Source organism: Anolis sagrei, chromosome 11 (assembly GCF_037176765.1).
Source record: "Anolis sagrei isolate rAnoSag1 chromosome 11, rAnoSag1.mat, whole genome shotgun sequence".
NCBI classification, from domain to species: Eukaryota; Metazoa; Chordata; class Lepidosauria; order Squamata; family Dactyloidae; genus Anolis; species Anolis sagrei.
Genome location: NC_090031.1, coordinates 4,936,159 through 4,957,549, shown reverse-complemented (window position 1 = coordinate 4,957,549; position 21,391 = coordinate 4,936,159). Strand labels below are relative to the sequence as shown.

The 21,391-nt window shown below is 44.1% G+C and overlaps 1 protein-coding gene across 2 annotated transcripts in view; it reads left to right on the top strand.

The window, feature by feature from the left end:
• Positions 1–21,391, top strand: part of COL5A1 (collagen type V alpha 1 chain) — a 224,990-nt gene that overhangs the window by 124,523 nt on the left and 79,076 nt on the right. For both annotated transcript variants that reach the window (XM_067471818.1, XM_067471817.1), the window contains exons 14-26: positions 1,994–2,050; positions 3,101–3,154; positions 3,328–3,381; positions 4,649–4,702; positions 7,473–7,526; positions 7,698–7,751; positions 9,493–9,537; positions 14,124–14,177; positions 14,752–14,796; positions 15,073–15,126; positions 16,138–16,182; positions 18,095–18,148; positions 19,924–19,968. In XM_067471818.1, the coding sequence (XP_067327919.1) occupies positions 1,994–2,050; positions 3,101–3,154; positions 3,328–3,381; positions 4,649–4,702; positions 7,473–7,526; positions 7,698–7,751; positions 9,493–9,537; positions 14,124–14,177; positions 14,752–14,796; positions 15,073–15,126; positions 16,138–16,182; positions 18,095–18,148; positions 19,924–19,968 (669 nt within the window). The remainder of the gene's footprint in view (positions 1–1,993; positions 2,051–3,100; positions 3,155–3,327; positions 3,382–4,648; positions 4,703–7,472; positions 7,527–7,697; positions 7,752–9,492; positions 9,538–14,123; positions 14,178–14,751; positions 14,797–15,072; positions 15,127–16,137; positions 16,183–18,094; positions 18,149–19,923; positions 19,969–21,391) is intronic.

The following is a 21,391-nucleotide window of genomic DNA, read 5'->3' as shown; positions in this document are numbered from 1 at the left end:
GAAAGCACTCCCCTCCTCCAGGGAGAGGTGGGGCCAAACAATTGAGCTGAAAAGGCAATTCAACTGGTGCAAACAACATTGATTGACAGCTATAAGTAACCAATCAATCCAACTACACATAAGCAGGGTAAAAAGGCAGAATTAAGCCTGAAACAATAGTTTAAATCTTGCAATTAACTGTTCTACACAAAGGTGGCACCACTCGAGCCGTCATAGAGTGCCTCTGGTGTTGCCACAAGAAGGTCCTCCATTGTACATGTAGCAGGGCTCAGATTGCATTGCAGCAGGTGGTCAGTGGTTTGCTCTTCTCCGCACTCGCATGTCGTGGCCTCCACTTTGTGGCCCCATTTCTTAAGGTTGGCTCTGCATCTCGTGGTGCCAGAGCGCAGTCTGTTCAGCGCCTTCCAAGTCTCCCAAGGGGGAGTCTCTCATTTGGTATCAGCCATTGATTGAGGTGCTGGGTTTGAGCCTGCCACTTTTGGACTCTCGCTTGCTGAGGTGTTCCAACAAGTGTCTCTGTAGATCTTAGAAAACTATTTCTTGATTTAAGTCGTTGACATGCTGGCTGATACCCAAACAAGGAATGAGCTGGAGATGTCACTACCTTGGTCCTTTCACTATTGGCTGCTACTTCCTGGCGGATGTCAGGTGGTGCAATACCAGCTAAGCAGTGTAGTTTCTCCAGTAGTGTAGGGCGCAGACACCCCGTGGTAATGTGGCATGTCTCATTAAGAGCCACATCCACTGTTTTAGCATGGTGAGATGTGTTCCACACTGGTCATGCGTACTCAGCAGCAGAGTAGCATAGCGCAAGGGCAGATGTCTTCACTGTGTCTGGTTGTGATCCCCAGGTTGTGCCAGTCAGTTTTCGTATGATATTGTTTCTAGCACCCACGTTTTGCTTGATGTTCAGGCACTGCTTGTTGTAGGTCAGAGCACGGTCCAGAGTGACTCCCAGGTATTTGGGTGTGCTGCAATGCTCCAGTGGGATTCCTTCCCAGGTAATAATCCTCAGAGCTCAGGATGCTTGTCTGTTCTTGAGGTGAAAGGCGCATGTCTGTGTTTGAGATGGATTAGGGATCAGCTGGTTTTCCCTGTAATAGGCAGTAAGGGCACCTAGAGCTTCGGAGAGCTTCTGTTCTACCATCTCAAAGCTCTCTGCTTGAGCGGTGATGGCATGATCATCAGCATAGATGAAACTCTCTGTCCCTTCTGGCAGTGGCTAGTCATTTGTGTAAATGTTGAACATTGATGGAGCGAGCACGCTCACCTGAGGCAGGCCGTTCTTCTGTTTCCGCCATCTGCTTCTCTGGTGGTCAGTGGTTTGCTCTTCTCCACACTCAAATGTCATGGATTCCACTTTGTAGCCCTATTTCTTGAGGTTGGCTCTGCATCTCGTGGTGCCAGAGCGCAGTCTGTTCAGCGCCTTCCAAGTCGCCCCATCTTCTGTGTGCCCAGGGGGGAGTGTCTCATTTGGTATCAGCCATTGATTGAAGCTCTGGGTTTGAGCCTGCCACTTTTGGACTCTCGCTTGCTGAGGTGTTCCAGTGAGTGTCTCTGCAGATCTTAGAAAACTATTTCTTGATTTAAGTTGTTGACGTGCTGGCTGATACCCAAACAGGGGAGGAGCTGGAGATGTCTCTGCCTTGGTCCTTTCACTATTGGCTGCTACTACCTGGCGGATGTCAGGTGGTGCGATACCGGCTAAGCAGTGTAATTTCTCTCCCTCCGCCAACCCCACCAGTAGTCACATTTGGGCATACGGAGTATTTGTGCCAAATTTGCTCTAGTGAATGAAAATACATCTTGCAGATCATTATTTACATGGTGATTCATAATGTTAGGGTTATGGGTATTAAGGGGTTGCAGCATTAGGAAGGTTGAGAACCACTGGTGTAAGTGAATATCCCAGCCATATACACACATATTTATTTTCACTTTGATTGTGTTGTTGTCTCACTCAATCTCTCTCTCTCTCTCTCTCTCTCTCTAGCTGGCACTGAGAGGACCAGCTGGCCCAATGGGACTAACTGGGAGACCAGGCCCCCTGGTAAGTGAGCAAAGGAACATAAGTTAGAGAAACTGTTATTACACATTTTCCATTATTACACATTTCAGTTATTGTACATTTAAGACAGACATCTTCAACTTTGGAGAGTTTTCTTCTAAAAAGCCCAAAAATAAAAAAAAAAATACATTACAACACATGTGCAAAACCACACATATATACGCAAACACACATATATACACACACATGGCCATACAGCCCAAAAAACCTACAACAACCCATATACACACACATATATGCACACACAAAACACATATATACAGACTGGGTCACAGCAACGCATGGCAGGGGACGGCTAGTATCTATATAAATAAAAATGTAATGTTTGTTTGTGGGATTAACATAAATCAAAAACCACTGGACGAATTGACACCAAATTTGGACACAATAAATGTATCAGGCCAACGAGTGACCATCACTCACAAAAACACTGAGAAACACAGCAGAAGGGACTTAAAAAGCCAAAAAACCCCAAAAAAGACATTGCAACACATGCACAAAACCACACACACACATACACATATATATACGCAAACACATATGTATACACATATACACAAATATATACAGACACACAGAAAACACATATACATAGACTGGGCCACAGCAACGCGTGGCAGGGGACAGCTAGTGTATATAGATATATATTGTTAGTTTGTGGGATTAACATAACTCAAAAACCACTGGACGAATGACACCAAATTTGGACACAATACACCTCTCAGGCCAACGAGTGACCATCACTCATAAAAACACTGAAAAACACAATGGAAGAGACTTAAAAAGCACAAAAATAAAAAATAAATTACAATGCATGCGCCAAACCACATGTATACACATATACACAAATATATACACACACAAAACACATATACACAAACTGGGCCACAGCAATATATGGCAGGGGGTGGCTAGTGTGTGTGTGTGTGTGTGTTTATGGTTGATGACCAGTACAAAAAAAGGAAAACGTCGGAATAGGAATAGGAGTATATAGGAACATATACATATATGTGTGTGTCTCTTTTTCCATAGGGACCCCCAGGTGGTAGTGGAATCAAAGGCGAATCAGGAGATATGGGGCCACAGGTATGTACGTTCCCACCCGAGAAAGCCATTGTGACAAAAACGTCCCACCATGTCCATAGAGAAACATATGCTGTCCTCTAACATCATTCTATAATCCTTCTAACAAGATTGTCGAGTCCACCTTTGTAATGCATTGTCCTTTGAGTCGGCTTATTATTTCCTATCATTTTCAGGGTCCACGAGGCGTCCAAGGCCCTCCAGGTCCATCAGGAAAGCCAGGACGTCGGGTATGTATGTAGAAGCAGATAATTTCCTATGTAGCTGCATGAATGGTCAGTCTTTGGAGAATGAAGCGAGGAAATCAGGTCCATTTCCCCAAAACTTTGCTCTCAGGAACTGTTTTCAGTCCGTGTTGAGAGTAATGGCAGGCTTAGAGGAAGAAGAGAAGCCAGTTGAAGAAATCGTGCCATGATTAGGGTCACCACTTAGGCAGAAAAAAATGAAATGCAAAGATGCAGAATGGGGGACAATGATGCCTGGCTCGAGAGCAGTACGTGTGAAAAAGATCTTGGAGTCTTCGTGGACAACAAGTTAAACATGAGCCAGGAATGTGATGTGGTCGCAAAAAAAGCCAATGGGATTTTGGCCTGCATCAAGAGGAGCATAGTGTCTAGATCTAGGGAAGTCATGCTCCCCATGCTCTATTCCGCTTTGGTTAGACCACACCTGGAATATTGTGTCCAGTTCTGGGCACCACAATTCAAGAGAGATATTGACAAGCTGGATTGAGTCCAGAGGAGGGTGACTAAAATGATCCAGGGTCTGGAGAACAAGCCCTATGAGGAGCGGCTTAAGGAGCTGGGCATGTTGAGCCTGAAGAAGAGAAGGCTGAGAGGAGATATGATAGCCATGTATAAATATGTGAGAGGAAGCCACAGGGAGGAGGGAGCAAGCTTGTTTTCTGCTTCCTTGGAGACTAAGACGCGGAACAATGGCTTCAAACTACAAGAGAGGAGATTCCATCTAAACATGAGGAAGAATTTCCTGACTGTGAGAGCCGTTCAGCAGTGGAACTCTCTACTGTGGTGGAGGCTCCTTCTTTGGAAGCTTTTAATCAGAGGCTGGATGGCCATCTGTCAGGCGTGCTTTGAATGCAATATTCCTGCTTCTTGGCAGAATGGGGTTGGACTGGATGGCCCACGAGGTCTCTTCCAACTCTTTGATTCTACGATTCTATGACCATACAATGACAACAAAGTCATGCATAGCCTCCCTTTCACAGCTGTTGCTATTGAGAAAAGAGTCATAATTCCCAATTTGGTACCACACTACGGTGGCAAGATGGGACGATAGGCAAAGTCAGGCTCACGGGGTGGGATTCTGGCTGGAGAATACATTCCGCAGTCCATGAATTGCTTCATTTCCCCATGCCAACCAGCATCTATGTCCTTACATGACTTGGAATGCCACCAGAAATGCCAAGGAGAGATACCTTCCCTGCTATGATGAGCTTAATTTCCATTCCCCTCTTCCTCTTTTTCTCTTCCTTACCAGGGACGTGCCGGTAGCGATGGCGCCCGAGGGATGCCAGGCCAGACGGGGCCAAAGGTAATCTGTACCCAATTTTGGCCTCCATTTCATTGGTTGATGGCCAGTAGCAAACGTTCTAGAAAGGGTTCTGAATGCGGTACGAGTGACTCGGGGTTTTCATGGCCATGGATTTGTCTCTGCATTCCTGGGAGGGAAACCTTGCATTTCTTTCCCTTTTTCCCTCTCTGGCGCTGTCCTCAAAAGCGACAGAAGTCATTAACCCGAGCATCTGAATGCAAAGGAAGTTTGCCTGGAAGTCATATATTAGAAGGTTTAAGTGCTTGATGATGGGGGGGACTTGAAGTGGAAATGGAAAGGAGGGGAGACAAGGAGCCGCAAATCATTGGTCCCCGAAGTGCGGCAGTCGTGGTTGCTGTCGTTTGCTTTTCCCCCCAAGGAAGGAACATTAGGGGAAAGGGGAGGAGAGAGGGGGGGCTGTATAATGGATAGCCTGCGAGCCAGAAACTCATTGAAGAACACGCGAGGAGACTCCAGAACCCGAGAGGGACATCATTCATTGCCTCCCCCTGCTCTCCCTGCTGCCTCCGACAAGGACAACTGAAATTGCTTCCCTCGGGTCAACCCATTCAGGTTGAATTTAGGGCAGAATGACAGGTGGGGGAAAAAAACACAAGCCCTATTGCATCTGAATGTACACAACCGACCGAATAATCCACCTTATGCCCCGAGGACATTCGAATGGATCCCTTTTTGTGACTACGGAAGCTCCTCAATTTGGGAGAAGCCAACTCCGAACAACCCAAACCTTGCCAAAAGTACCAGATTGCGTTCCCAAAAATCAGAGACACCTCGGTTTTGTGGGGTTATTTTCTGGGACCTCTGGAAGCCGCGCAACCCCAGAAACCCCTCGATTAGGGGAAACCCAACTCCAAACAATCTGAACCTTGCCAAAAGTACAATATTGCGTCCACAAAAATCAGAGACAGCTCTAGTTTTGTGGGGTTACTTTCTGTGACCCCGGGAAGCCGCCCAACCCCAGAAACCCCTCAATTAGGGGAAGCCCAACTCCAAACAACCTTGCAAAAAGTATCAGATTGCATCCTCAAAAGTCAGAGAAAACTCCAGTTTGGGGGGATTACTTTCTGGGACCCCTGGAAGCCGCACAACCCCAGAAACCCCTCAATTAGAGGAAGCCCAACTCCAAACAACTTGAACGTTGCCAAAAGTACAGTATTGTGTCCCCAAAAGTCAGAGAAACCTCCAGTTTTGTGGGGTCACTTTCTGTGACCCTAGAAGCCACCCAACCCCAGAAACCCCTCGATTACGGGGAGTCCAACTCCAAAGAACCTGAATCTTTCCAAAAGTACAATATTGCATCCACAAAAGCCAGAGACATCTTAAGTTTTGTGGGGTTACTTTTTGTGACCCCTTGAAGCCACCCAACCCCAGAAACCCCTCAATTAGGGGGAGTCCAACTCCAAACAATCTGAACCTTGCTAAAAGTACCATATTGCATTTCCAAGTCAGAGACACCTCCGGTTTTGTGGGTTCACTATCTATGACCCCTGGAAGACACCCAACCCCAGAAACCCCTCGATTAGGGGGAGCCCAACTTCAAACAACCTGAACTTTGCCAAAAGTACCATATTGTGTTTCCAAAAGTTGGAGACACCTCCAGCTTTGTGGGTTCACTCTCTGTGACTCCTAGAACCCGCACAACCCCAGAAACCCCTTGATTAGAGGGAGCCCAACTTTGAACAACCTGAATCTTGCAAAAAGTACAATATTTTTTTTCCAAAAGTCGGAGACACCTCCAGTTTTATGGGGTCACGTTCTGTGACCCTAGAAGCCACCCAACCTCAGAAACCCCTCGATTAGGGGGAGCCCAACTTCAAACAACCTGAACTTTGCCAACAGTACAATTTTGCATCCCCAAAAGTCAGAGACACCTCCAGTTTTGTGAGATCACTTTCTGTGACCCTAGAAGCCACCCAACCCCAGAAACCCCTTGATAAGAGGGAACCCAACTCCAAACAACCTGAAACTTGCCAAAAGTACAATATTGTGTTCCCAAAGGTCAGAGACACCTCCAGTTTTGTGAGGTTACTTTCTGTGACCTCAGAAAAACCTTCCATTAGGGGGAGTCCAACTCTGATCAACCTGAATCATGCCGAAGGTCTGATATTGTGTCCTCAAAAGCTGGAGACACCTCCAATTTTGTGGATCACTTTCTGTGACCCCTGGAAGTCACCCAATTTGGAAAAGGCCAACTCCAACCAACTTGAACCATGCTGAAATTGCAACATTACACCCCCAATTGTAAAGGGCACCTCCAGTTTTGTGTTATGTGAGACTTGGGGATTTTCAGGGAGCAAAAAAACTTTGGTATCTCGGTTCTTGGAGGCCAGACGGATATCTCCCTTGGGCAGATATTCTGAAACAGAGTTATCCCAAAGAAAAATGCAAAATCTACAACTCTCTAGTACAACGAGATATCCATCTGGAGCAAGGGTCCCAACATACACACACAGCTTTAGAAAACTCCATAAACCATATGCCCTTGAAGAAGAACATGCACAAAAGTATGGTGCACTTCCACCCACCATTCATGTGCCATATGGTTTACTACTAATGACGTGGAGCCACATAGGAATGGAGAGAGGCACCTGGTTTGAAAATTCAATAAAATCCTACTTCCAGGTTGCAGAAAAGATCAAGATCTAGGCATCTATTTCTTATGTTTACACTCGGTATTAATAGTATGAAAGAGATTGGGGGAGGAATGGGAAAATCTTGAACTGACCCGTCTTTCTTGATTTTGTTTCAGGGTGATAGAGGTTTTGATGGACTGGCCGGACTACCCGGGGAGAAAGGCCACAGGGTATGTTCGTTGGCTTCTTGTGTTGTTTGGTTCTCCATCCCATTTTAAACAGGGTAGGAATGGAAGGAAGCCTCATGATGTCTCTTTGGGATCATTGACCATTGGTTATGTCTTTTGTTGATCGGGGTCTACCAAGAACATGCCTGATTCTCCTTTGTGATTCTTTTTTAGGGTGATCCTGGCCCTTCAGGTCCTCCAGGATCCCCAGGTGACGACGGGGACAGGGTAAGTTGGGGTGCCACCTCTTTTCAGTGCTATAAAATTTATAATTTCATATTTTTCATGCATCCCTCACTACGATGGCAACACAACCTAGGTGAGGAATAGCATTTGGCAGGACTCGATGGTCTCGTCTTGATGAAGTTAACATTTTTACACCTCCTGAAGGCTGTCAGGAGAAAATGTGCACCTTGTTGCCAGCATTGACATGTTTCTGAGGCTGCTTCTGAGAAACCAAATGTGAACAAAACATTTTAAAAAAAATAGAACCAGGCTCCAAAAGAAGAGCCATGAAAAATTGTCCTTACTAAGAGAAACTATGAATTCAGTAATTTGAGTAAATGTGAATAAAAAAGTGTATATGGGAGAGAAGCAGTAGGGGTGTGCAAATGTTTGTTGTTAATTCGTTTTTCGTATCCAATTCATTAAATTCACTCTTATAAACATGCAGGAAAGGCGTGAGGAGGAATTTAAGAATCGAAACACTCGCCAATAATTTTCGATAAGATTCTTGAACATTTGGAACGTATCTCTCCTTACGAACCATCCAGAATACTAAGATATTCTGGGGAGACCCTGCTTCACTCCCGCCTTCCTAATAGATGTGTTTGGCGGGGCCTTCTCAGTGGTGGCTCCTCGACTGTGGAACGCCCTGCCTAGAGAGATAAGATCAGCCCCCTCCCTCCTGTCTTTTCGAAGAATGGTAAAAACCTGGCTTTTTGAACAGGCCTTCCCAAATTTGACATAGATATATGATATTATGGACAATCGACGATGCAACTGGACAATGATTTGAGATGGAGATGCTTTGACAATGTTTCAAATGCTGTGTCTGATGTTTATGTTTGTATATTGCTGTTAGTATTTTAAAGTATTTATCATTGTTTTAGTTTGTTGTAACCGTACTGGCATCGAATTGTTGCCTATTGTTAACCGCTCTGAAATTTGGTGGGCTAACAGTGGTAAATGTGTTCTAGCATTGTAGCAAGTTTCGCTCCAACAGCTTTAAAAACTAGGGAGAAAGGAGACCCTGAAATTTCCCCAGTTGTAGTTATTTTGTGTGTTTACTATAACATAATAGAAATGAAATGTCGTTACTCTTGTTATAGTAGCAAATTTTTCACCAATTATACTTTAGAAACACTTTAGAAACAAAATGCCAGTGATCCCCAGTTTTGTAATGTCTTTTGAACCATTTTTAATAGATAGCACACGTCTAGAAAACAGTGATTGGGATCCTTGTTGTCAATGTATTTGCAAGTAACTCTATTATGCGTGCCTTTGTTTGGAACTCCATTATACATAGTTATATCTTGGTTTGGATGTTGCATCCAAACAAAGGAGGAGCTGTTCACTATCTCCTTCTACAACATTCACTAACATTCAAACATATCTCCCAAAGGCAGCTACCATTGTGTTAGAGATCCTTATAGAGATCCCGTTGACATTGTCATCCTGTTTCAACACATTCATAGATGTGAACGTGAACTATGAAGCCTTCACTCAAAGACTTTGAATATCCCATAATCACTAAGCCCACATTAAAAATCTTCATTTGGATGAGATCTTTCCTAATGCACAATTGCCATAAGATTATAATGATTATCATCATCATTTTATGTTGTTGTTGTTGTTGTTTCACATTTCTCTATGTAAACTTTTGCAGCCCAACTATTATGGGTGATGTTGACCTGGTCTTCTAGCCTTCTTTTTCACTTCCTCTTCCCTTCTTTCTGTTGACATTCAGGGAGATGATGGAGAAGTTGGACCAAGAGGTCTTCCTGGCGAACCCGTAAGTCACAACAGGATGAGGGAAACACCCCTTTATCCTTTATTTGGCACAGTTATGCTCAAGCTTTATTTCACGGAGAACTTAAGTTCTCATAATCTCCATTGCTCATGCTATTCTGGGAGCTGAAGTACAAACCACCTGGAGAACCAACAGTTGAGGGCAACTTCTTGAGAAGATTATGGTGCTCTGCTGGAAGTCATCCATAGAATGGCAATGGATGACAGAGATTCCTAGGGAGGTGTTCCATCTAGAGATCTCCATAATCCTACAGTATGACTCTATGGTCAACTTCCATACAGTCCTACTGGGAGACCTAGAGATTCCTAGAGAGAATTTAGTTGAGCATTCAGAGTACTAAGGCCGAGTAAGATGAATCGAGGTCTCGTTTCTTTGAGAACTTAAGTTCTCCTAATCCCTCACCATTGCTCATGCTATTCTGGGAGCTGAAGTACAAACCACCTGGAGAACCTATGGTTGAGGGCAACTTCTTGAGAAGATTATGGTGGTCTGCTGGAAGTCAGCCATAGAATTGCAATGGATGACAGAGATTCTTAGGGAGATGTTCCTTCTAGAGATCTCCATAATCCTGCAGTATGACTCTATGGTCAACTCCCATACAGTCATACTGGGAGACCTAGAGATTCCTAGAGAGAATTTACTTGGGCATTCAGAGTACTAAGGCGGAGTAAGGTGAGTTGAGGTCTCATTTCTTTGAGAACTTAAGTTCTCCTAATCCCTCACCCTTTCTCATGCTATTCTGGGAGCTGAAGTACAAACCACCTGGAGAACCTATGGTTGAGGGCAACTTCTTGAGAAGATTATGGTGCTCTGCTGGAAGTAAGCCATAGAATGGCAATGGATGACAGAGATTCCTAGGGAGGTGTTCCTTCTAGAGATCTCCATAATCCTACAGTATGACTCTATGGTCAACTCCCATACAGTCATACTGGGAGACCTAGAGATTCCTAGAGAGAATTTACTTGGGCATTCAGAGTACTAAGGCGGAGTAAGGTGAGTTGAGGTCTCATTTCTTTGAGAACTTAAGTTCTCCTAATCCTTCACCATTTCTCATGCTATTCTGGGAGCTGAAGTACAAACCACCTGGAGAACCTATGATTGAAGGCAACTTCTTGAGAAGATTATGGTGGTTTGCTGGAAGTCAGCCATAGAGTGGCAATGGATGACAGAGATTCTTAGCGAGATGTTCCTTCTAGAGATCTCCATAATCCTACAGTATGACTCTACGGTCAACTTCCATACAGTCATACTGGGAGACCTAGAGATTCCTAGAGAGGTGTTCCTTCTAGAGATCTCCATAATCCTAGAGTATGACTCTACGGTCAACTTCCATACAGTCATACTGGGAGACCTAGAGATCCCTAGAGAGGTGTTCCTTCTAGAGATCTCCAAAATCCTACAGTATGACTCTACGGTCAACTTCCATACAGTCATACTGGGAGACCTAGAGATCCCTAGAGAGGTGTTCCTTCTAGAGATCTCCATAATCCTCTAGAAGGAACACCTTCCATACAGTCATACTGGGAGACTTAGAGATTCCTAGAGAGAACTTAGTTGGGCATTCAGAGTACTAAGGCCAAGTAGGATGAGTCGAGGTCTCATTGGCCACAAGTGACATTTGAACCAGATGGTTCGCAACCAGATTGCACCATCCTGTTCAAGAAATATGTGCCGCCCGAGACACACATGCTCCAGTTTCTTTTCCAGCTGAAATAGAAAACAGTTGGCATAGTTTTGAAAAGGTAAGAGAAAGATAAATGCAAGTGTTGCAGGAAAAAAAGAAATCAGCTCACCAAAATGACAGCTTTTGTCAGAAATGTTTGGAACACTTCAAGCGCAGAGAGGGAGAAAAGCAGGGAAGGAGAGGATGTTAACAAGCTCATAGTGTCTCAATGAGATTCGAAGTGTCTCATTACAGTCTACCGAGGCATCATCAACTATGCTATTTTTCCCCACACGCTTCTCAATAATAAATTCAAGGCCTCTAGCTACCTCAAAAAACACTGGAAGAGGCAGGTCTGGGCAATAATTAAGGTGTTTAGTTGACAATAAACTGTTGGAATGTGAGACAGGAAGGAGGAGAATAGGAAGGGGAAAGAACGGATTTGGAGAATATTCTCATACTCTCAAGATTTCCCCTGACCCACTTCCTGTGGATGGAGAGGCATGAGACTTGGCCCAGTTCTGAGTCCTTCTTCTCTCCATGGGTGCCACCTCAGGACACACTCTTCTCCCATCTTTTGAAGCAACTGTCAACACCTCGCTTGTAGAAATCGACAGGTTGCTCCAAAAGCCACGTTGTGAGTTTGGAAATCGGAGTCCCATCATCTGAAAAAGGCTTGCTCTTCCAAAATAACTTCCTTGTTGGAAAGAGGTGCAAGTCCGGTGGTACGAAGTCAGGTGAATCAGGGGATTTTGGCCTGCATCAAGAGGAGCCTAGTGTCTCGATCCAGGGAAGTCATGCTCCCCATGCTCTATTCCGCTTTGGTTAGACCACACCTGGAATATTGTGTCCAGTTCTGGGCACCACAATTCAAGAGAGAGATTGACAAGCTGGAATGTGTCCAGAGGAGGGTGACTAAAATGATCAAGGGTCTGGAGAACAAGCCCTATGAGGAGCGGCTTAAGGAGCTGGGCATGTTTAGTCTGAAGAAGAGAAGGCTGAGAGGAGATATGATAGCTATGTATAAATATGTGAGAGGAAGCCACAGGGAGGAGGGAGCAAGCTTGTTTTCTGCTTCCCCGGAAACTAGGACGCGGAACAATGGCTTCAAACTACAAGAGAGGAGATTCCATCTGAACATGAGGAAGAACTTCCTGACTGTGAGAGCCATTCAGCAGTGGAACTCTCTGCCCCGAAGTGTGATGGAGGCTCCTTCTTTGGAAGCTTTTAAAAAGAGGCTGGATGGCCATCTGTCAGGGGTGCTTTGAATGCAATATTCCTGCTTCTTGGCAGAATGGGGTTGGACTGGATGGCCCATGAGGTCTCTTCCAACTTTTTGATTCTAGATTCTAGGGGGATGCAGGAGAATTCCCAAGCCACAGAAGCATGCTTCTTCCATTTGGACAACATGTGAGTTGGGAACTGGTGCATTGTCTTGCAGAAGGCGGCCACTTTTGATGAGCATGCCACATTGTTTCTTGGTTGGATGGCTTCCCACAATGTCCACAGCAGTGAAGCCTCGTCTGTCCCAGTGATGATGGTCCCCTTTGCTAGGAAATCCATCCATCCTCCTCCGTGCTGGTCCCAAAATCCTGTGAGCATGACCTTGCCTGCCAAGAGTTGGGCACGTGCCTTCTTTGGAGGCGGTGAGTCAGGATGATTCCATGGCATCGACTAGACTTGAGTCTCAGGATCAGAGTGAGGGACCCAGCTTTCCTCCTGTGTGGTCAGTCTGTTGGGAAAGTCCTCCTGGTTTTCCCCAAAATCCTGTAAGCATGACCTTGCCTGCCGAGAGTTGGGCACGTGCCTTCTTTGGAGGCGGTGAGTCAGGATGCTTCCATGGCATCGACTGGACTTGAGTCTCAGGATCAGAGTGAGGGACCCAGCTTTCTTCCTGGGTGATCAGTCTGTTGGGAAAGTCCTCCTGGTTTCCATGGCACATCCTTGTCAAGAGAGTCTGAGAACATTGGACTTGTTCCTCCTTCTGGAAAGGTGTGAGCAGCCGGGGGACCCAGCGAGTGGATACCTTATGCATGTGAATATAGTCTTGGGTGATTTCTTCCATGGACCCCACACTCATCTTGACATTTTGGACTCAGTGGTGAATGGTTATGCAGCGATTTTCCAAATTGGCGATCTCCACTTTCTGGATGGTGTGTTCTTCAATTACGGAGCGGTGTTGCCCTGGAATTGGAACTGTTTGCACCGAAGTCCGACCACATTGGAATGGATGATGCCAGTTCTTGACTCCATCATATTTTGGGTAATCATCACCATCCACCTCTCTCATCTCATCGAACGTCTCCTTTGGTGTGTGGACTTTCGAGTAAAGGAACTTGAGGACTGCTCTGTATTCCGCTGAGTCCATTCTCAAACCTCACACCACTTCAGCACCTGTAACATCAAGCTCTGGCGTGGGCTGGTCCATGAGGTCACGAAGAGTCGGAGACGACTGAACGAATGAACAACAACATCAAGACCATTCTCAGTTCAGAGTTGTACATTGGCACGTAAGCTATAGAGACTTATATCATGACACATGTGCAGTTTCAGCACCCTGTGATAAATAGAAGTGGATCAGGGGAACTCTTTAATGTATACTGGAATATGAAAGAATAGATTAGCTAGAGTCCTCCTGGCCTTTATTTCCGAATCTAATCCTAATGGACATATTCAGAATATAGTTTGCTTTCAGCAACCTATATATTGAGAGCCGTTCAGCAGTGGAACTTTCTGCCCCGGAGTGTGGTGGAGGCTCCTTCTTTGGAAGCTTTTAAACAGAGGCTGAATGGCCATCTGTCAGGGGTGATTGAAATGCAATATTCCTGCTTCTTGGCAGAATGGGGTTGGACTGGATGGCCCATGAGGTCTCTTCCAACTCTTTGATTCTATGATTCTCTTCTAGGGCCCTCGTGGTTTGCTGGGACCAAAGGGACCCCCTGGTCCACCAGGACCTCCGGTGAGTAACACAACTCTTTCTTATTACAATACGTATCCACTTTGATTGGTTTGTTGGTTCTGGAAACTTTTTGTTCCTTCTTGCTCTTGTCATGGTGATCCTGAGTTGGAGGAACCTTCATGAGAAGCTCATGGAGAAAGCATCATGAGAACTTCTGGTCGACTACTATCTTCAGAGCTTGCAGATTCAGGATCTGGTTCTGGAAACTTTTTGTTCCTTCTTGCTCTTTTCATGGTGATCCTGAGTTGGAGGAACCTTCATGAGAACCTCATGGGGAAAGCGTCATGAGAACTTCTGGTCGACCAATATCTTCAGAGCTTGCAGATTCAGGATCTGGTTCTGGAAACTTTTTCTTCCTTCTTGCTGTTACCATGGTGATCTTGAGTTGGAAGAACCTTCATGAGAACCTCATTGGGAAAGCGTCATGAGAACTTCTGGTCGACCAATATCCTCAGAGCTTGCAGATTCAGGATCATGACCTCCTTGTTTAGGTCCTTCCATCTGTGATGGAATCTAAATTGTTTCTGATGTCTAGAACTTTCCTCATATTGTGTTTTTCAAACTTTTCATTCAGGGCATTGCTGGAATGGATGGACAATCTGGACCCAAGGGGAATGTGGTAAGGTTCTTTTCTTGTCTATCACAACCCAACCAAACCATGTTGCAATTGAGTGAGTGCGTCCAATCAAGTTGACACTCCGGCCGCATGAAGGATTTCTTGTCCACTTTATCCCATCTCCTTTCTAGTTACCAACTCCCACTACCATTCACACAGTTGCCTACTCATCATTGCTTTAGCCAACATCTTCCTTCAATGGCCATTGTTAACCTGGTTTATGTGCAATTATGGTTTGATAATCTGATCCATGGTTTGATATCTCCTTTTCCTTTCAAGGGTCCTCAAGGTGAGCCTGGGCCACCAGGTCAACAAGGAAATCCAGGTGCTCAGGTGAGATTATACTGATTTGTTCCCCATTACATGAGCATGAATTATCCAAAATTGTGGATGAGTCTTCTTCTCTTTCTTCTTCTCCTTCTGCTACTCCGCCCTCTTCTTTTCCTTCTCATTCTTTTTCCGTTTCCTCCTTCTTCTCTCCTCTCCCTCTCCTCCTCTTCCGCCATTTTCTCCTCCTCTTTCTCCTCCTTGTATTTCTGCTCCACTTCTTTCTCCTTTTCTTTCTCATCTTTGTCTTCTCCCCCTCCATCACCCTCTTCTTCTCCTTCTTCTCTTTCTTTTTCCTTCTCTTCTTTTCCCTATCCTCTCCCACTTCTCCTCTTCCACCATTTTCTCCTCCTCTTTCTCCTCCTTGTATCTCTGCTCCACTTCTTTCACCTTTTCTTTCTCTTCTTTGTCTTCTCCCCCTCCATCACCCTCTTCATCTCCTTCTTCTCTTTCTTTTTCCTTCTCTTCTTTTCCCTATCCTCTCCCACTTCTCCTCTTCCACCATTTTCTCCTCCTCTTTCTCCTCCTTGTATCTCTGCTCCACTTCTTTCACCTTTTCTTTCTCATCTTCGTCTTCTCCCCCTCCATCACCCTCTTCTTCTCCTTCTTCTCTTTCTTTTTCCTTCACTTCTTTTCCCTCTCCTCTCCCACTTCTCCTCTTTCACTGTTTTCTCCTCCTCTTTCTCCTCCTTGTATTTGTGCTCCTTTTCTTTCTCATCTTCGTCTTCTCCCCCTCCATCACCCTCTTCTTCTCCTTCTTCTCTTTCTTTTTCCTTCTCTTCTTTCCCCTATCCTCTCCCACTTCTCCTCTTTCACCATTTTCTCCTCGTATTTCTGCTCCACTTCTTCCTCTTTCTCCTTTCCTTTCTTCTTCTTCTGCTTCTCTTCCTTCTCATATCCTTTTTTCCCTACTTGCTTTATTTATTCCTTTTTCTCTTCCTCCTTCTTATGGATGTATTTGTGTATTTGTGTTTCTCTTAACCCAACAAGTCATCCCCACCTTTCTTCTTCTTCTAGGGTCTCCCAGGTCCTCAAGGCGCCATTGGCCCACCAGGAGACAAGGTATGTCCACCAGAATCAGTTATGGCCACCCTTGCTATTTAGAATTGCATGGTATGCCTTGAAAAAAGTGGCGACTTCCATGTCTGACATCTTGCTTGTTTCCTAATCCCCGTGTCCCTATGTCCCTTCCCAAACATGACAATGCAACAATTGTGGTTGGTACTTAGAATGATAGACTTGGAAGTGGCCTCCTAGACTTTTGAGTTCAATTTCCTGCTCAACGCAAAATTCCCAGCTAAAGTATTCCCAACCAATAGCTGTCCATGTTCCTTTTGAAGACATCTAGAGAAGGAGATCCCTCTCTGTGATTCAAGGTCTCGTGGTGCCAGAGCGCTGTCTGTTCAGTGCCTTCCAAGTCGCCCAGTCTTCTGTGTGCCCAGGGGGGATTCTCTCATTTGGTATCACCCACGGATTGAGGTGCTGGGTTTGAGCCTGCCACTTTTGAACTCTCGCTTGCTGAGGTGTTCCAGCGAGTGTCTCTGTAGATCTAAGATTTAAGACTTGATTTAAGTCGTTGACGTGCTGGCTGATGCCCAAACATGGGATGAGCTGGAGATGTCTCTGCCTTGGTCCTTTCACTATTGGCTGCTGCTTCCCGGCAGATGTCAGGTAGTGTGATACCGGCTAAGCAGTGTAATTTCTCCAGTGGTGTAGGGCGCAGACACCCTTTGATAATGCGGCCTGTCTCATTAAGAGCTACAGTCACTGTTTTAGCGTGGTGAGATGTGTTCCACACTGGGCATGCATACTCAGCAGCAGAGTAGCATAGCACAAGGGCAGATGTCTTCACTGTCTGGTTGTGATCCCCAGGCTGTGCCAGTCAGCTTTCGTATGATATTGTTTCTAGCACCCACTTTTTGCTTGATGTTCAGGCAGTGCTTCTTGTAGGTCAGAGCACAGTCTAGGGTGACTCCCAGGTATTTGGGTGCGCTGCAATGCTCCAATTGGATTCATTCCCAGGTGACCCACAGAGCTCGGGATGCTTGTCTGTCCTTAAGGTGAAAGGCACATGTCTGTGTTTTAGATGGTTTTCCCTATAATAGGCAGTAAGAGCACCTAGAGCAGTGGTTCTCAACCTGGGGTCCCAAGATGTTTTTGGCCTTCAACTTCCAGAAATCCTAACAGCTGGTAAACTGGCTGGGATTTCTGGGAGTTGTAGGCCAAAAACATCTGGGGACCCCAGGTTGAGAACTACTGACCAAGAGCTTTGGAGAGCTTCTGTTCAACCATCTCAAAGCTCTCTGCTTGAGCGGTGATGGCACGATCATCAGCATAGATGAAGCTCTCTGTCCCTTCTGGCAGTGGCTGGTCATTTGTGTAGATGTTGAACATGGATGGGGCAAGCACGCTCCCCTGAGGCAGGCCGTTCTTCTGTTTCCGCCATCTGCTTCTTTGGCCCTGGAACTCAACAAAGAAGCTCCTGTTTTGTAGCAGGTTTCCTATGAGGTGGGTGAGATGGTCGTCCTTTGTGATACTATACATTTTTCTCAGGAGGAGGCAGTGGTTGACAGGTCTATGAAGACAGCTCCTGTGATCTGCTACCTTTCAAAGCCATCTTCTATGTTAAAGTAGTCCCAAACAATAGCTGTCCATTTTTCTTTTGAAGACATCTAGAGAAGAAGATCCCTCTCTATGATTCAAGGGATCTACTCTAGTTGGGACCAATGAGAAGATAGGTCATTGGCTTGGTGATTCCTTGTCTGTTCCATCTCACTTGAGGAATGGGAGAGTGGTGGTCGAGATGGCAAAATAGTCTTAGTTGACTCCAGACAACAAGTCTGGTTTCTCCAAACACAGAACAAGGGCCATTTCCATTAAGGCTGGACCAATCTGAGAAGCTCTTTGAAAGAAGAGAAGGGTTGAAAGACCACATTTGTGATGCTAACAACCTTGTTTCCTTTCCCTCTCTCAGGGTCCTCTAGGAAAACCAGGACTTCCAGGCATGCCGGGAGCAGACGGCCCCCCAGTAAGTTGGCTTTGAACATATAAACATCTCACATCGCTCATCGCAGAAAGTACACTTGTAGGGGTGGAATAAGATTCAAAAATAGTCTCCAAAAAGTCAAATGTTCTTGAGTGTTGAAAGACTTAGATTGACAGAATCGTCACAGTTGGGAATCTATTCTGTGCACATTTTATAACGGTCTTTTTTCTGTACAGAAAACAGCATTTTTCTGGGTAGGCAAGGGCCTTTTAGGCTTGGGCGATCCAGTTCGTTAATTTCGTAATTCGTTATTAATTCGTATTTAAATTAGCTTACGATCCAATATCGAACCATGCAGGAATAGTGTGAGGAGTAATTGAGAATAGAAACAATTTTTCCAATTTTCGTAATTATTTCGTAATTATTTTCGTATGTCTGGTGCAAGTTTAACAATCTCGCATTTACCCCACTTCCAGTCCCTTTGCTCTGCTGCTTCCCTCCTCTTTCCTCATGCTTCTTCTTGCCTCACTCTAATATACAATACTATGTCAGCCCTAGCTTCTGCCAACCTAGCAGTTTGAAAACATACAAATGTGAGTAGATCAATAGGTACCGCTCCAGCGGGAAGGTAACGGCACTCCATGCAGTCATGCCGGCCACATGACCTTGGAGGTGTCTACGGACAACGCTCGCTCTTCGGCTTAAAAATGGAGATGAGCACCACACCCCAGAGTCAGACATGACCTGACTTAATGTCAGGGGACTACCTTTACCTTTACCTATAATATAATATATAATATTGTAATATTATAATAATATATTATATTATATTATTATAATACTATTATATTATAGTATTGTATATATTATATTATATTATTATATTATATATTTTATTACTATATTATTATATTATATTATAATTGTATAATATAATATAATATAATAATAATATAATATAACATACAATAACATAATATAATATAATAATATATTATAATATATTATAATATATTATAATATTATATATATATAATATAATATAATATACAATATAATATAATCATATTATAATAATATAATATAATATATATTATAATATAAAGTAATATAATATAATATACAATAACATAATAATATAATAATATAATAATATAATAATATAATAATATAATAATATAATAATATAATAATATAATAATATAATAATATAATATAATATACAATAATATAATATAATATAATATAATATAATATAATATAATATAGTTGTTGTTTGTTTTATCACACCAACAGTCAACAACAGAGGGAGAGGGAAGCTTCAGAAGTTCCCCCTGTCCCATTTGGAGGTTTTTTTAGCATATTGCGCAATCGCGTCCGCCATTAACGAATCGATTCGTAATTTACGAAATTTACGAAATTTCGAAATTTTGAAATCTTAAATTTTGGAAGTCCTCAGAATTTAGAAACGCTAGCGCACCCTAGAAACGAAACGAGTTTAGAACCAATTTTTTTCTTGATCGCCCAAGCCTAGGGCCTTTTTATGCTGAACATGCTCTTTGTGCAAAAAAAGGTCAATAGGTGGTTGACTTAGCGCTAGCTTAATAAGCTGGAGAACATTTAAAGTCTGCCTTGGAATTAATCCAGTCCTTTCCTCGGAATTCATGATCTGCTTCTGTTGAAGCTTCCAAAAGTTAAGGATAGGTGAGAAATCAACCACAAAGAAGCATCAACATGGAAAGCCTTGTTGACAGTCCTATCCTGTGTGATAATGGTTCCTTGTTGACTGGAGACTCTGTTGTCATCTTTCTTAACAGGGTCATCCTGGAAAAGAAGGTCCTTCGGGTGAGAAGGGAAGTCAGGTACGTATCAACCCAATACACATCCTTATGCATTCCTGAATGATGCCCCTATCTGTTGTGTCTGCATGGTTTCACCTAACTGTCCTCTCTAAGAATTGTCTAGATCCTCCATACATTCTCCTGGAAATTACCATGGAGTTGCTCTGGACAATCAAGCAAATTCTTAGAGAAGATATTTTGTAGGTCCTCCAGGATGATGTCATGAATTCCTTTCCTTTCCTGGTGTTGTGGAGAACCATGAAAGTAGGCCATGCCTTGGCCTGTAGCTCACTTGAAGCAAGGGAGAGGGTTTCCATGGAAACAGGGCTGTGAAGGGGAGGAATAAAGTGAGGGATATGAGGTGGTAGGGAAACCAACTGTCAGATGGAACTTTGTTTGTAACCGTACTGTTTGGTCTGAGAAATAAAGCCCTTCCAGTCTGTCTGTGAGGTAATTTCTTCATGGGGTCCTCATGCTCCTGGATGAAAGGGAGCACCAGAGTGAGGGATATGAGGTGGTAGGGAAACCAACTGTCAGATGGAACTTTGTAACCGTACTGTTTGCTTTGAGAAATAAAGCCCTTCCAGTCTATCTGTGAGGTAATTTCTTCTTTAGAAAAATGCAGACCAGGACAGATGATTCTAGGTTAATTGTTGGTGGAAGTCATTCATTGTAGTAGAGTTTGCTATTGTCTATGGCTTCCTTTCTTTGAAGCATCCAGGGGAGGGGAAGACCAAAGTGAGGGATATGAGGTGGTAGGAAAACCAACTGTCAGATGGAACTTTGTTTGTAATTGTACTGTTTGCTATTGTCTATGGTATCCTTTCTTTGAAGCATCCAGGGGAGGAGAGGACCAAAGTGAGGGATATGAGGTGGTAGGGAAACCAACTGTCAGATGGAACTTTGTAATCGTACTGTTTGCTATTGTCTATGGTATCCTTTCTTTGAAGCATCCAGGGGAAGGGAAGACCAAAGTGAGGGATATGAGGTGGTAGGGAAACCAACTGTCAGATGGAACTTTGTTTGTAACCGTCCTGTTTGCTATTGTCTATGGTATCCTTTCTTTGAAGCATCCAGAAGCATGAGAAATAGGGTCCCTCATCCCCCTGAAACAAACCATAACAAATCTCCTCCATGTACTTTTATTCATGGAGGAACTGGTGAATCCTGAGCCGAAACATGGCAGTGAAATTACTCAGTGAATCAACCATTTGAAGTGGTCTCCAATGTTCATATGGTGATGGTCTTCTAAGGAATGAGCACAAGGTTGAAACAGAACATCATGAAACCCCAAAGGAAGAGCAAAGCCATGAGATGGTAGCCCATTGATGTAACTGTAAAGCTAGGGAGCTTCTAGCCTTGAAGGAGTAGTCAAGAGCCATAACTACATACCTCTCCTCCAGCCAAAACATTGTAGTTTCGTTCATTGTGGTCCATGCTGAAC